Consider the following 16856-nt stretch of genomic DNA (forward strand, 5'->3'; position numbering starts at 1 on the left):
TCAGCAACTAAGTTTTAGGCATGTAGACACTGTTGAGGTGACCTACTGAAGTTCAAAACGTGCATCAGAATGGGGCAGAAACGTGATTTTACATGTGGCATGGTTCTTGATACCAGACAGGCTGATGCAAGTTCTTCAGAAACTGCTGATCTGTTGGGATTTTCCTGCACAACCATTTTTAGGGTTTACAGAATATGGTCAGAAAAAAAAATACAGCAGCAGCTCCCTGGGAGAAAAAGCCTTGTTGATGCCAGAGGCCATAGGATAATGATCAGACTGCTATGAGCTGATAGGAAGGCAACACTAATTCAAACAACCACTCATTACAACCTACATGCTACATTTTTCACCTGCTCACCAAAACTAGAGGATAAAATACTGGAAAAGCATTCCCTGATCTGATGAGTTTCAAATTTACAACATGAAAGCTTGGCTTGAATCACCTGTTTAGGCAGTGGTGTAACAGTAGAGCAGGGTTAGGCAACTCCAGGCCTCAAGTGCTGGAGGTTTTAGATGCGTCCTTGATCCAATACAGCTGATTCAAATGGCTAAATTACCTCCTGAACATGTTGTGAAGTTCTCCGGAGGCCTGGTAATAAACTAATCATTTGATTCAGGTGTGCTGACCCAGGGTGATATCTAAAACCTGAAGGACATCAGCACTCAAGGCCTGGAGTTGCACACCCCTGGTATAGAGGATATTTACTTGCACATTTAGTGGCCCTTAGTACCGCTTGTTCTGATGGTTCCTTCATTGGGATAATGTGCCTCCACAGTCACTAGATTTCAATCCAATAGAGCACCTTTAGGATGTGGTGGAACATGATGGGCATCATGGATGTGCAGCTAACAAATCTGCAGCAACTGTTTGATGCTGTCATGTCGATATGGACCAAAATCTCTGAGGAATGTTTCAGGCACATTGTTTTTAAGGTGAAAGCAGCTTTGAGGACAAAAGGGGTCCAACACAATATTAGTAAGCTGTAGCTAATAAAGTGTAAAGTCAGTGTGTTTCATACAGAAATACAAAATGCATGTACTTTAATATTTTGTCCCAGAATGGTCTCTAGCACAGTCCACAGTGGTAGAAGAAGCTAGTAGGAGGCGGCATGCTGCCCTGCTGCTCTCAATGCTCAGCACTGCAGGATTGCTGTTGTTCAGCTCAGGCATCTTCAGAGTGTTTAACTACCAAACACAAAGGTCCAGGCTGGTCTGACAGCATCATGCAGAGAACAAGGATACTGAATTGATCATCGGGCAAACAAGTCTAGACTCTTCCTCATTGGTTAGTTGATAAAATATGAGAAATTGCTGTAGTGTTGCTTAGCATTTTGATGGGTAGAAAAAAAAAGCATAAAAATTGATGGGTGTGGCTGTGATAACGTAAAGCATAAATGCCTGAGTTATTATGTACCAGTTAATTATTTTTTAAAATTTGTGAGAACATCAAAGATCTCAAGGTTTTTTCAGCCCAGTAAAGATTAAAGTCGCACTTTAAATTGTCGATTTCTCAACCTTTTTCAGATCAGAAGACGAAGACCCACGCCCGCCACTTTAGTGGCATCCAGTGATCAATCATCACCAGGTAAGGAAACCCAAACACGCACACTATATTTGTCACTTGTGTATCAACTTACTCTGTGTTCATTATCTGTGGGCTGACATAATGACAGGTTGTTAAGAAAGCAGAATTTGGCTTTCTTTAAGCACAGGAGAGACATACATACAGTTCTGAGAGCTATGGTTTGAGCAGCAAGCAGCTGAGCTGATATTGTGCTTTTACAAGTGTTGCTAACTATTTTATCCCTTATTGTGCTAAATGACAGGTGAGCAGCAGTCATTCACATTACAGAGGACTCTTATCAGGTGTGTGCACAGTAGCCCAACTATATTCGCATAATGGAATTAAGCATTTTGCCGAAAGGCTCAGCTTACCTGCCGGAGTCGTCTTTGTTTGCGCCCTTTTGAGTGACCTCATTCAAAATTATGAGATAACTGCATTTTTTACTCAAGGCTGAATTCAGTCTTAGAATTTAAAAAACAGCACTGCTGATCCACTCGGTCATTTGTAAGCAGACTCATTCATCTTTGCTCGAGTGTGTGCACATAAAGGCTTCAAGGTCAGTCAGGTACCATTTCCATTATTTTGGGTGAAACCACTTTTCACCTTGAGAAAGGTGGTTTAGGTGCTTTCGTCTCTTTGTTTTTTACCGTTATGGTAATGAAGGGTCCCCTTATTCAAAAAAGTGACGAGTTAATAAACCTGCACAAATAGAGTTTGTGCAGTTTCACAGATATCACAACTACATGCCTAACCTCCCACAGCTCACAGCCAAACCTGTAATTCTTACCTTAAAGCACTTCTTCACTGAAAATCTTACTATGAGATGCAAAATTAATTCAGGCCCACTCTCAGTCAAATTACCTCAATTACAGTACTGTATGTTTCACACTGATATCTTCTCCTGCTTGTTGTGACGTTGCATCTAAACTCTATCATGCACCAAATGAATCTTCCTGCTGCAACAAAGCAAGATAAAACAGCCTGGTGCGCGTCCTCTCATGGGATCTAATGATCAAACACAACACTGGACCTCCTGAGAGTTATCCTGTTATATGAGTCATGCTTCCCTGCTTCCTCTGCTTTACTTTGTTCTGTGAGTGTGTAATGTGACCTACTGCAGAATTAACAGATGATCAGCAGGCAATGGGGCAGAAACAGTCATTTTTAGGTGAGGAAACTGAGGGTTATACTCCCTGCTGAGTAAGAAAAAAACAAGTGTTTTGCGTCACTGAGGACCGATTCGGGGAACACAACTATTATTTTCTTCATATCAAAGCATTTTACCACAGAAAGATGACATGTCTTTGCTTTTTTATCTTGCAAAGAACAACAGTCTAATTTGGACAGATTAAGAATAAGTGTTTCCTGTGATATGCCTGGTGTCTGAAAACCACTGTGAAAGTGTGCTCACAAGTGCATGTGCCTCTGCATTTATTTGAGTCAGTAATTGGACACTGAGCATGTGCAGAGTCTCAAAGTCAACCTTGATCTCTGAATAAAAGTGCGGAGCAAAACCTCAACAATCCCCTTAGCTTCATAGATCAGAGACGAGAAAAGAAAAATAAGGAACTCGAGAGGGTGTGCAGAGGAGTGCAGCGGGCAAAGTCATTTTAGAAAAAAAGGAATAGGAGGATGAATAAGCATGGACAAAACATAAAAGTGTAATTTACTTACATTTATATTTATTATACTGATTCCAGGGACTGAAGGAAAAAGAGAGAATATGTATGTGTGAATGAGGGGAGACGGGTGGAAAGGTTAAGTCACAGGTATTAGAGGTAGTGAAGGTGTATGAGCTGATACACCTGGGGTCAGCCATCCAAAGCAATGAACAGTACACAGCAGAGGTGAAGAAAGGAGTGCAGGAAGGGCGGAGTGGGTGGAAATGAGTGTCAGGGGTGATTTGTGACAGAAAGACAAGAGCAAGAGCGAAAGGGAAGGTTTACAAGAGAGCTGCTATGATGTATGGTTTGGAGATGGTGGCACTAACAAAAAGACAGGAGGTGGAGCTGGAGATGGAGGCAGATGAGCCGCTGTGCTGATCCCTGATAGAAAAAGATGATACTGACTGCAGGCTTCTGATTTTAAATGTCTTTTAAACATTTTTTTTTCTTTCTAAACTTATTAAACGTACTAGAGACCAAAAGGTCTCTTAGGTTCCACAGAATCGTACAGGAGAGAAGTTTTCCACTTATCCCATAATATGGATTTACCTTGTTTTGCCTTAGTGTCACTTAAAATGAGGAATGACTCAAATAGCCCTTAGTAAAGCACAGTTAGCTTGCTAAGCTGGTCTGCAGGAATAGTTTTTTTTGTACCAGCGAGACGTGAGTGATTTCCTGACAGATACACGGTGACAGTTTTTTACTCAGACACATCTTGGGAGGCACACTGCTAAGACACTGTTGCACTACATGCCTCATACAGGTAGTGTTATTGTCACAATGGTGCCCATTTATAAGTACACACTTTTAATTTCTACACTATGATTTTATTATAATAATAATTTATAGCAAATTATTGTCATGGCTCCTTGCTGTGGTTTGTAGATCACTAGTGTTCCTTTCACACCTCTTTGAAAACCATTACTGAGATCTAACTGAGCAGAGAGATTGATAACTTTGCCTCAGGGAATTATAAAGTGTATTCTATTTATCTTTATTTATAATGTAAAAATATAGAAATCAGATAGTGACAAATATATATTTTTCATTCTTTTTTTTGCAGAAAAAACTGGGTACCAGTATTGACCACAGGCAGTAAAAAACCAGCCACCGTAAAATTGGCGATTGGTTAGTGAAACTGAATCGTGACATCTCGACTGGAGCTGTTTTAGCTGTTGGCCTCTTGATGTTTCAAAACAGCATGTAAAGAGCAAGAAGTGACTTTGAGAGCTCAGCAGGCTCACTGGCTTAAAAGCATTAGAATACCCTGGATAATCTTCTTTTTGAACTCTATTGATGCTTTTATTTTATAAACATAACATAGCTGCTGGCTGCTTTCCCATAAACTTTTAAGCACTCCAATTTTATTTGATTTTATTTTATTTTTTGTAACCAAAGGATTCACCCCCTGCTGGCCATTAAAAATCAGGCAGGCTTAAGGCATTTATCCATTGGCTTTACTTTCCAGCCCCACAAGCTACCTTTGTCTTTTATGCTACCTGTGATCCTCACTAGCAGCGGCAAAGACTGACATGTAATCAGAGCCCGAGACAGTTGTACGTGTGTGAGACAGAACACGGATGTGCAACGGAAAGGGGGATGGGGAGCACACATGACGATGAGGGAGAGGAGCTGTGCTGGTGCAGAATTGCTGTGCCCCACATCACACGGATTCCTGCATTATTTAATGTGCTGCAGATTGCTCTGTCCTGTGCACTGTGAACCCCAAAAGCACATCAGAGGAACAGCTATACATAACTGGGACGCAGACTGCAGGCTAAATAATGAGGAAACTGAATTTATTACAAGCGAGTGGTGAATTTCACTACAGCTTTCTCTGAAGAAGAGCTTTACTTACTCTTAGGGTGAGACGAGGAGAGCTGAGTGAAATGAAAAAGAAATATTTGATTCATTACAGTAAATTAAACTTTGCCATAATGGCTGCATCTGAAATTACATGCTGATTACCATATTGAAAGTCTATGAGAGATTTTTCTACCGTATCTCAAACCCAGTGGTGGCCCAAAAATCTCATCACATATTATTTATTGAATATTGCAGTATGCACAAATGGTATATCACAGCTCCATAAATATCTACTGACTATGGCAGCTCTGATATTAGTGCTCTTTAATTAAGGAATCAAGGTTTTAATTGCTTGTTGCACTAGTTTTTAAAAATGTGTTCACATTTCTCCAAATGCAAAAGAGCAGCGTCACTTATGGAACTCTTATATATGAAATACTTTAACCACATAACATGAGCACAAGCAGCAGCAGCTTGTCTTTGTAGGAGTGGATCCTGGCACCTGACACACTTTGGCACATTTAAAACTAGTAGGAATTTCCAACATGATATGATATGATATAATCATATATATGTGTAGTCTTCTGAATATTACACATACAGACCATGTTTCACTAAGAATAAGACAAACTAAATAGCACACTCTTCACAGACCTACCACTTTGTGCACAAAGTAAAAGAACGTATTTATGTTACACTCTATTTTAATGCCATGGATGTTAAAAACAGCGTGATTGTTGTGTTTATGTTAAATCCAAAAGGCGTCAGGAAGTTTTGTGTTGTGCTGTTTTTAGGTGCAGGCCTAAAAACAACAGCTTTAGGCAAGACTGAATCTTTGTACCTAAGCCAAGTGACTACTGACAAGAATACAAATAAGCATATTAAAACAAAACAAAGCATAACAAAAAAGAATGGCGCGTGGGTGTGTGCGCTGATTAAAATGCACATACTATTAATAATAAAGTGGGTTTTCTGTTATATGCAAGAGGAAAGACACTTTTCTGGTCAGTCTTTAGACACAGACTTCCAGCCCTTAAGCCTTTTTTTCATTTCAACATTATACGGTTGTTCGAGTTTAAACTGCTGATATCTGCCTTATGCATTAAGTGGCTGCTGGTTTGTTGGGGATTGAGTGTAGGAGGAGGAACAATGTTGCCTTTAAAATTAAAAGCAGGCAATTATTATTTGTCCACAAACCAAAGACTTCACCTCCCATCTTCTCTGTAACCAACAGTAACAAACTGCAACATGAACACAGAAAAACAAGCCTTTCAGATGCAAAGTGTGAGAACAGTGTTTCTTTTTCATTTATTGCAAGGCTGCTTTTTCTTTATCAGATATACCAGGCCAGCTTCAAACAGACACCAGCAGTGCATAGCTAAATTGGAGCGGCTTGGCAGAGTAAAGTGGAGGCAGAAGACCCTCTCTGTTCTCATCTGGCGTCGTGTCAGACAGTCAGCTGGGAGCTGCAGTGATAGACTCATCAGTGCTGAAAAGGCTTTTTTTATTGGCCTTTTCTCTCATTCTGCATCACAGATGGGCCCAACACGAGACAAAACAATCTGAATATCAGCCATGTGAACAATTTTTCTGTTTTACCCAAGTTATTTTTTAGCTTTTCTACTGCTACACATTTTAATAGTTGTGCTGTTTGATTTAATTAAACATTTTAAAACTTGTGCTTATCCCAAATACTAACTTAAATCATCATAAAACCTAAGAAAAACTAAGATAACCACAAATACATTTTGGGCTGCAGTCTAAAATGTCAAATAGTATCCTGCTGATTGAGGTGATGTCAGAGTGACATCTTTTATACTTCATTTTTGGACGCACAATTTTGGTCCACTGAAGCGGTTGTATTTTGCCAGGCGACCGTCTTTTTTTTCTTTACGTCTACTGAACGTCACAATAATTTTGCAACATGTCTATATTTCACATCATAAAACTGAAATGATTGTTATTTGAGTAAACAACAAGATAACAAGACTGGTATATATTATTTTAGCTGTTATGCAATCAGATGTTACGAGCACATGAATCTGACGAGGGTTGCGTCACTGTTAGGGTAAGTCTTGCACTAAAGCAAAATTAGCTTAACTGTCCTTCTGGGGACCATATTTAAAAAAATAAACAATATATTGTAAGTAATAGGAATTTGAACATAAACATAAGCAAGTTTTTAATTAGGGTCAAGGATGCAGGGGACCATTTCCCCCCAGCCTTCTGTATACCCTAGCAAGTCTTATTCACCCAACCACAATCACATTCATGCAGCACTTTTATCTATTTCATTTCACACACACACACACACACACACACACACACACACACACACACACACACACACACACACACACACACACACACGTTCCAGTCGATGCAATATGGGGTTCAGTATCTTAAGAATACTTCAGCATTCAGACTGCATAACACTGTGGGCTCAATCCACCCACCTTCCAATTCCACCACCTGAGCCACAGGTGTTACAGCGAGTATGGATATTGTTTTGTTGTTTTTCTGGCTAATGATAGTTAATGGTTTACACTCTACATAGAAATAAGGCCATAGCCTCTTACTGAGGCAACTTTATCATATATCAAGCTTTTAATGTGAAAAATTCTACAAGACCACCTTTTAACATATATTTTCACAACCGTGCATCCAGCCACTTTCTTCAGTTTATCATATTGAGGATTGCAGGACATATTTACTCTAATGATAATATTTGCAGCCTCTCATAGCAAACACAGTGAGAGGTTTTAGTGCTGCTCAAGAAACATAGAATACACGTATTTTTTCACTGATAATTTCAGACTGTTTTATCAAACATGATCCAGAGACGTAAAGGAGAGCCCACAAGTTAATATGAAAAACATCCATAATGTCATATGAACCTTCTAAAACTCCTGGGATGCTGTGTTAATAGGATTCGGCTTCACGGGGATGAATCTTTTTTTTAAATGACATTTATTGGCTTTTATACCGTGTTTCTTACACCCCCATGCATGTGTGTGGTGAAGAGAGACAGAGAGAGAGCGATGATGAAAAAAGAAACAAGCACATCAGTGGCATTTTTCAGCAGTCTAGCACATACTTTTTAGTGGGAATATTTTGGTGCACACACAGTGCCTTCCCAATGCCTGGGGATGCATAGGTTGCCAAGCAACAAGGTGGTGTCCTAGAAAAAAAAAGTTTAAAGCTGTAAAACGTTGATTTGGATCCAAGTTCAAAACGCTCGCTATTGATCCCGGTTAATGGTTTCACTGTACTCTGGTGAGCTGTATTTTCTTTCCTTCTCGGTTCTTCATTGTTTCGAACAGAGCCGTGTTTCATATATTGATTTTTTATTGAGTTTTTCTTCATCCCGTGAGCTTCAGAATTCATACTTCATATTGTGCTGGACCTGTCCTCTACTGCTAAGTAAAAACTGTATTCAAATAAACAGTGCTATAAAACTCTGTAAGTGATTAACTAGAAGTAAAAATCTTGCTTTTAAAATGTAATTTCAGTACAAGCACACAAGTTTCATCAAACTAAATTAGCTTAACAACAAATAAAGAATATTTCAGTGTTTCAGGCAGCTGTAGCCTAGTCTTTTAGATTCTTTCCCTCGCTGTAAAAGTTTTATACTTTATATGAACATTTTAAAATTCTTAAGAATTTTATGCATCTATATAATATGTGAATAATTGCAGTCAAACTAAGCTCTGCTCAAGAGTGCACCACAGTATGATGTATATTTACTTCCCTTTAAGAGTGTTGCACGTGCTTAGGTGTGTATCTGAGAACAGCTGTTGAGCATATACAGGGGTCTATGTGAAAGATGTAAGTGGATCATAAAAAGAATCCTTCAGACGTATGATGAAAAATAAAACATTATGACCAACAATTCTGGATAAAAATGGAGCAAACCATATTGCAGTGCTTGTGGTTACAGCGTGTCAGATAACCAACAGAAGTGAGGTGAGACGCCTGGCCACGTGGTGTGCTGACAACAATCTCTCTCTGAATGTGGAGAAGACGAAGGAGATTGTTGTGGACTTCAGGAGAATGCACACCCAACATGCTCCTCTGACCATTGACGGAGCGTCTGTGGAGAGAGTGAGCAGCACCAAGTTCTTGGGTGTGCACATCACAGAGGATCTCTCCTGGACGTACAACACCACAGCACTGGCCAAGAAATCACAGCAGCGTCTCTTCTTTCTCCGCAAACTAAGAAGAGCAGGAGCACCAGCCCCCATCATGTACACTTTCTACAGAGGCACCATCGAGAGCATCCTGTCGAGCTGCATCACTGTGTGGTTTGGAGCCTGCAATGCGTCCTGTCATAGAACCCTCCAACGCATAGTGAGAGCTGCAGAGAGGATCATTGGTGTCTCTCTCCCCTCCCTCCAGGACATTTACAGCACCCGTCTCACTAAAAAAGCCCTTTGCATAGCGGCTGATCCCACACACCCAATGCAAAGCTTCTTCAAGCTGCTGCCGTCGGGGAGGAGACTGCGGAGTCTCCAGGCCAGGACCAGCAGGCTGAAGGACAGCTTCATCCATCAGGCTGTCAGGAAGCTTAACTCCCTCCCGATTCTGCCCCCTCTCCCCTCTCTCCTCCACGGTCTCACTGAACTCTGTCACACACACACAAACACACACACTCTCTGACTCACTCACTGGCCTGCACCAGTTACCAGTCACTTTGTGGAGCATTGGACTGCCATTACCTCATAAGACTTTGTTGTTACACTTTCTCTTACCGTACACTACTAAATCTCCATTTGCACTATTTGCCTATTTGCACTACTCTGCCTGGTTTACACTCAATGTCACTTACCCATTATATTGTATATTATATAGCTTTCTTGTTATATGTAAAATTGTATTTATTTAAATTTTTACTTTTTAATTATTTTACTTGCATTTTTTAATCACTTTTATATTTAAATATATTTAAATGTTCATTTGCTATTTATCTAGGGATTGAAGAGTAACGCAATTTCTATTCTCCGTATGTCCTGTACATGTGGAAGAATCGACAAATAAAGCTGACTTTGACTTTGACTTTGATCTGGCTGGAGGTCACCATATATCCACTGTGCTCCACACTGTTCAAACACACAAGTGCTCCAGCGACAGTGCTCTCACACTGAAGAATAAGCTGTTAAAATCAGACTGTGAAATACGTGGAAACTTTCTGTGCAGTTATCGTGTGTGTGTGTGTGTGTGTGTGTGTGTCTGCCTTTTCATAATTTAATCCTGTACTTATTCTATTGTTTGCTTTCTCATAGAAATTGATGAAGATCGTCTCCCAAATCAGCTGTACAAGGTAATCTAGTTTCTTGTCTATTAAAGTTTGATTTTGTTGTAACAAGATTACGAAAATTAAATTATGTGAATTCTGGGTTTCAATTTTAAGCTAGTTCTATGTTATAGTAATATCTTCAATCTAAGAGCTCTCTGCCCAGCTGACGCGCAGCGCTGATATTTCACAGGCAGCCTTGTTGAACTCTCCTCGGCAACGGCGAAAAGGGCAAAAGGGAACGCCTACGATGAAAGGTGAGTTATTTTATAAGCATTGCCATCAATACTACAGTAACTGTGATGCTGGTACTTTAAGTATTATAGCACACTTTTGGTGCTTGAGAAACAAATGCAAAAGTCACATTTGGCTTTGGAGGACAATGCTTTATACTCTGTCACTACTTTACTGTAAGACAGTGAAGACTGTGGTAATGACTGAAGAAGAAGGTTAGTAAGCTGCTCAAGTCAAAATGATAATAAGTACCATAAACCAGTACTCTGTGTAATCTCTGTTAAATTGTTGTGTGCTCTTTTGATAAAACACCAACTGATCATAAATCAGCTCTTTATGACTAACACTATTCATTACCACACAGAAAAATATTGTTGCAACCAAAACCTGTCTTCCTTCTCTCACCCCAACCAGTCGCAACAGGCCCCGCCCCTCCCTGAGCCTGGTTCTGCTGGGGGTTTCTTCCTGTTAAAAGGGAGTTTTTCCTTCCCACTGTTGCCACACTGGTTGCTCATAGGGGGTCACATGATTGTTGGGTTTTTCTCTGTATGTATTAATGTAGGGTCTACCTTACAATATAAAGCACCTTGAGGTGACTCTTGTTGTGATTTGGTGCTATATAAGTAGCACTGAATCCAATTGAAATCGAAAACTATTGCAGTATATTAGTTAGTATTAAGGGGTTTTTTTTATATATTGCTCAGCAAAAAGCTGATGGAACACCAAGATAAAAAAAATAAACTAACTAGCTGACGCCTCATACATACAGTAAGTGCATTAGTTCAAAAAAGTAAATTTTTGGCACAAAATGAAAGATTTCTATTCGCTAAGAGGGTGGCTTGCCAGTGTTAGCCGGATCACTCCACATTTAAACCTCTCAACATTAAAATTGTTATAGAAGTAGTTTTTGTTAAAGGAATCAAATCCAAACGTTACCCAAATAAAAACATCCAGTGGAAGTCCAGGTGTTCTCATTTAAGTTGATGACATGTTGTTATTGGTGTTGAGTGTTATATGTGGACCCGGTCGGCACTCAATCCAACACTCATTCATTTTCCCATTATCTTATGAGAATTCGTCCCAGTTTTTATGTTTTCAGTTTAAAAAGTGGGTCTCTAATTTTGAGATTAAGGTCCTGCACCACATGAAACAGGCAAATTATTTATTTATCTTTATTTCTACTTTTTTGGGGTACTTGGACCCAGCAATTTAATGCAAATCCATTTTTAAGAGACCAATTCAGCTTACATACAAACACAACATGTAAATGGTTTTATGCAAAGTACGTGCAATAACATGGAGCGTTTACGAAAAGTGAATCAAGAGAACATTAAAGACGAGATAAAAGAAATAGGAAGCTCTAGGATATTTCCTTTTCAATTAGTTTTACAGCTAAACTGCATGCTCTGAGTGTGATGAGTCAGTTCTTGCAGAGGAGATAATCAGTGTGCTTTAGTTTCCTACTACAAGGGGATTAAAACTAATAAACCACAGATGGAGGAGGCCGGAGACAGCGATTAAAGAATTCATATCCAAACTCTGATGTGTCTTTACCTGCCCTGTCACTCCAAACTGTGCAGGGGGTTAATTAAATGTTGCCAGTTTATTAGATTCTTAACCCACAATATGTTTTCCACCTACACTTCCCTTCATTTCTGTTACCTTTGTGCTATTCATGACCCATCTTTTCTCCCATTGGCTGCCTTCATCTCACACCTCTTTCTTTCCTTACTCTCACCTCCCTAGTGATTTTTTTTGCACTTTAAATTTACCCTTTAACTTCAATATTCCTACAAACCCACCTCCTCTTCCTTTGCAAGATAGCTCTTCCACTTATCTAACCTCTTGTCATTTTCGTCTTCTCTTCCCTGCTTTTCTTTTACCTCTTCTGTCACCTCCCAGAGCTACAGTTCCTGGTAGAGCACCACCTGTACAGGCAGCAGCAGGGAGCTGGAGACGAATGCTCCTCAGAGAGCTGCCTGTCAGACCGGCCCAGCCCCGACTCTGTGCCCACGGGAGAGGAGCTCCCCCACGACGATGAGGCCACTGCAGAGGCCTTTGAGAAACTGCGTTGCCAAATGGAGGGTATGTGCAGAGGCTGTCAAGCAGGATTTAATTTGTGTGCTTGCAGCTGCTTATTCAGCAACAGATGCATCCTTAAAATCTGCTACAGTACTAATTTAGGCACAAAGACTAACACTCAACACTTGGTCCACTGAGACCTACCGTATTTCTGTGTTTATGTTGATTTTCCCTTAAGATAATCTTCAGTGAATATGGTCATGAGTGAATATTTATCTACCTCTACAACCTATCAAATCATATTTTGGAGTGATAGTGGATTTCAGTAGGTAGGAGTTATTTGCAAATAACGGGTAAAAAGTACCCTCTACTACTACCTACATTACATACCGTCATGCTTAGCGACAAGCAATCATCATTTCCATCATTACATCGGACAGAATGATCCACCCCTCCGTCTGCATGCATTGAAAAGCCTGAAGCTCAGAGAGCCGCAGAGAGATCCCTCAGCTGCAGAACAAAGAACTCACCAATACCAACAGACATGACATTGACAAAGTGACAGAATGAAAACGTGTTCTGCAAAACAGCTTTGAGTGGCAGCTATAGGCGTGGAAAAGCAGCTATAATTGTGCACCCTATGAGGATTGTTAGCTGAATATTGCTCGGCCTCAGTGCCTTTGCTGTTTTTCAATCCTGTGCTTCCCAACCCTGCAAATCAAACTCCTCCAAAGGGCACAAGAGCATATTTCTGAGAGGCGCTAAGATTTTTGATGGATGAGCATAAACATTTCCTCTTTTCCTGTTTTTTGTAAAATATTTGTTCTCTTCGGATTTCAGCAATTATTTCAATTAATTATCTAACGAGATTTTATAAAACCCTGTGATGTAGTGGACGGCAATCAAAATACTTACATTCACACTCACAGTCATACAATGTTTTGTTGTTAAAATGCCTTTAATTACTTTCAGTTATTACGCTCACACTCTGACGGATGCAACAGAGACAATTTGGGGTTCTGAACATTTCTTCATGCAGACTGGAAGAACTGGGAAACAAACTACTCACCTTCTATTTGTAACCAACTCAATTTCTACTTCCTCTCCCTTATTTGGACATGAATATAATACTTGTGTAAATCTGCTTGGTTGCTTTTGATTTTTGTATCTCAGTCAGTCAGTGCAGCATAAGGGGGAATAAATATTGCTTACAAAACATAAATTAATTTATGAATAAAGCCTGAGGGGTGACTGCGGGGGGAAAGGGTATAGAAACGAATGAAAAGATGGTTATGAAGCAGTATGAAGGTCCTAAAGTGGAAGGAGAAGATGGAAGGCCATGCCGTGTGGCATCATAAAAAGCTGAAAATACTGGAAATAACAAACACAGCACATTAATATGACCCTGGGGTGTTCGATAAGGGGAAAAGGGATAAAAGTAAAGAAGAAAATGAGGCAAGAAACATTAAGATGTCTGTAAGGAATGTATGTAAATCGATGATGGATCAGGAGAAAAGGGGGAGGGTAGACGTGAAACAAAGGCATCAGATAAAAATGGGAGAATATGAGGAAATATGCTTTAAAAAAAAGTCAGAATTTAAAAGAATTGTTCGTTTCCTTGTCACGATGTGAAGAAACCACATTTGTCTCAGTATCATCAATAAAAATTTAGCTAGCTGCTTGTTTAGTTTAGCATGATAGACTAGATGGAATAAAACAGGAAATATCTAGTACAAATAATATAGTTAGCTTAACATAATTAGTATATTTTAACTTTTATGTTATTTTGATGACATACTGTAATTATGTTGACACATCATGCAACAAATCATTTAAAATGATTTGATAAAAAGAAAACGTCTTATAACCATCTCTGTTCTCGGTTCACTTTGCTGTCCAGATAAGGAAACACTTTCTCTGCATTATCAAAGAGCAGCCCGGCTGTCCTTGAGGCCCTTTTTAGAGCCAAAACAAACAGCACCAAAAAAATTAAATAGGTCAGGGTGCTCCCAAAGGCTCCATTAGGAATTAACTTTTTCAGCCTCCAGTGAAACCTCACCAAATACAGGGTTTCACTGCAGAAACCATTAGCCATACCCAGGTAGTTTGGTTTTGATATTTTGTCAGATTGTTGTAATATTCAGTACTAATGTTGACTCTCCTTTAAAAAAAAAAAATCTCCTGGCTTTGCTTTTGTCTGATGACAAAACCAGAGGTGAGTTTTTCGGGGTCAGGGATAACAGTTCAGTGTAATGGAAGGTGGATACAAGGTCACGGCATACACTGTGTACACTTTAGTAATTGGCCGGGACTAATGCATCATGAGTGGACAAGACTCTTTTTTTTCTGAAGCTGTAATAGCACAGGGCCATTTTTTTTAAATCCGCTGTAACACAGATGTGTTTGTGGTGTAAAAGCTTCAAAAGCTTTACACTGACATTTTTTTTTAATCTTTTTGCATTATTCACCTTATAGATGAGCTGCAGATTAAGTCCTCAGTCCGGGTGAAAGGAGTTAACAGCAAGATAGGGGAAATAAATGAATGATTATTAACATCAGTTGTTGGCAGCTTTGCTCAAAGATCACCAACTGGACACTTCAGGTGCAATTGTTGATGAGACTAGTTGAAATAACGAAAACATCTTCATCCTTTTCAACTCAGTTTGAACTTCCATTCCATCTTGTTTACCATTCGTCTTTCTGCCCTCTGCAGAGTTCTCGAGGGAGAGTCTATTAGAGGCTGCCGGTGGGCTCGAGTGTCCCCTCACCAAGGAGAAAGAGGATTGCTTCAGTGTTGCCAGTGTAGCAGATCCCTCATCGCAACAAAACAATGCACAAGCAGGTACATAACTGTCATTAGAGCCTTGCTTTTTGCAGAAAATGTCTCCAACGTGGTCTTTTCCTCAGGGGACTCCTCATCCTCCACGCAGCCGGCAGGATTTATTTAAATTTGTTAAACTGCGAAACAGCTTTGGCTTGCTGTCATATAATCATGGCTCGTCAACAAACATCTGTGAAGTGGCTTTGATCCCCATTTCACAGAGCACCGACATGGCTGAAATACCCTGAGAGGAAGGTACACACACGAGTGGAAAAATCAGGTTTGGGAAAAGGGGGCAGGAGGAGAGCTAATACTGGCATATGGTGCAAATGGAGCATGTAGAGCTTGTCTTTTTTCCCCTTTCTGTATTTCATTCTTTCTTTCTCGCTGAAATGTATTATTACTGGGGTGGCTGTAGCTCAGGTTGCAGAGCAGGTCAGCCACTAATCAGAAGGTCGGTGGTTCGATCCCAGGCTGCATCCTGGCTGCATGCCAAATATCCTTGGGCAAGATACTAACCCCGTGTTTGCCTACTGGTGGTGGTCAGAGGGCCCGGTGGCGCCTGTGTCCGGCAGCCTCGCCTCTGTCAGTGCGCCCCAGGGCAGCTGTGGCTACAATGTAGCTTGCTATCGCCAGTGTGTGAATGTGTGTGTGAATGGGTGGATGACTGAATGTAGTGTAAAGCGCTTTGGGGTCCTATGGACTAGAAAAGCGCTATACAAATGCAGGCCATTTACCATTTCTTTTCTATGACTTGCTGTGAGTCCTAAAATCTTTCATGAGGCATTGATGATCTTATTAGTGAACCCACAGCTGAAATAAGCCCAACATCTCTCCAGTCTTGCACTTTTAAAATTCATATAAATTTTTTTAATCATATTTCACATGCTGAGACAAACACAGCTCACTCCTGGCTACTGATCATTTGATAGGATGATACAAATGCTGCTCATTGATTTCAACTGTAGTAAGTGTCATGTGAGCAAAGGGAAACCTGTGACTACAAGTTCACCATTGCAGGTAACACACCACTTGGCTGGTTGACTCACTTGACTTAATTTCTCACACATTTGGATTTTGAGCGACAGTGTGGGCCTCATGGATGCGGAGTAATACAAATCTTAGCTCAACTACATAGTTACATTTAATGAGCTATGTTTGGAGAAGCACAGTTTAGGGTCGTGAAAACCCAATCTGATTTATCCATGCATGGTGTGAAGTCTTGGGTCATCAGAGAGATTCAGCACACCTGTTCCAGCTCCACTATCAGCTGGTTAACAAGTCTGTCTCCTCTCTCTGCTTTCCATCTTGTAAATCTTTCACAGCACACATTTTGACCTGTCACAGTAAGGAAAGCACAAGTAAAATTAATGATGCTTCACTTCCTTAAGTGTTCCAATATTATAAACCATGACAGTGAAATGCCAAACACTGTATATAAACGATGGACAT

The 16856-nt window shown here is 40.1% G+C and overlaps 1 protein-coding gene across 2 annotated transcripts in view; it reads left to right on the top strand.

The window, feature by feature from the left end:
* The window catches only part of LOC309706151 (protein phosphatase 1 regulatory subunit 1A-like), a 39188-nt gene that overhangs the window by 16590 nt on the left and 5742 nt on the right, over positions 1-16856 (top strand). For both annotated transcript variants that reach the window (XM_082532419.1, XM_082532420.1), the window contains exons 3-7: positions 1525-1585; positions 10317-10354; positions 10521-10584; positions 12464-12646; positions 15297-15425. In XM_082532419.1, the coding sequence (XP_082388545.1) occupies positions 1525-1585; positions 10317-10354; positions 10521-10584; positions 12464-12646; positions 15297-15425 (475 nt within the window). The remainder of the gene's footprint in view (positions 1-1524; positions 1586-10316; positions 10355-10520; positions 10585-12463; positions 12647-15296; positions 15426-16856) is intronic.

This window comes from Aulonocara stuartgranti (assembly GCF_965226115.1).
Source record: "Aulonocara stuartgranti genome assembly, chromosome: 5".
In the NCBI taxonomy this organism is placed as follows: domain Eukaryota; kingdom Metazoa; phylum Chordata; class Actinopteri; order Cichliformes; family Cichlidae; genus Aulonocara; species Aulonocara stuartgranti.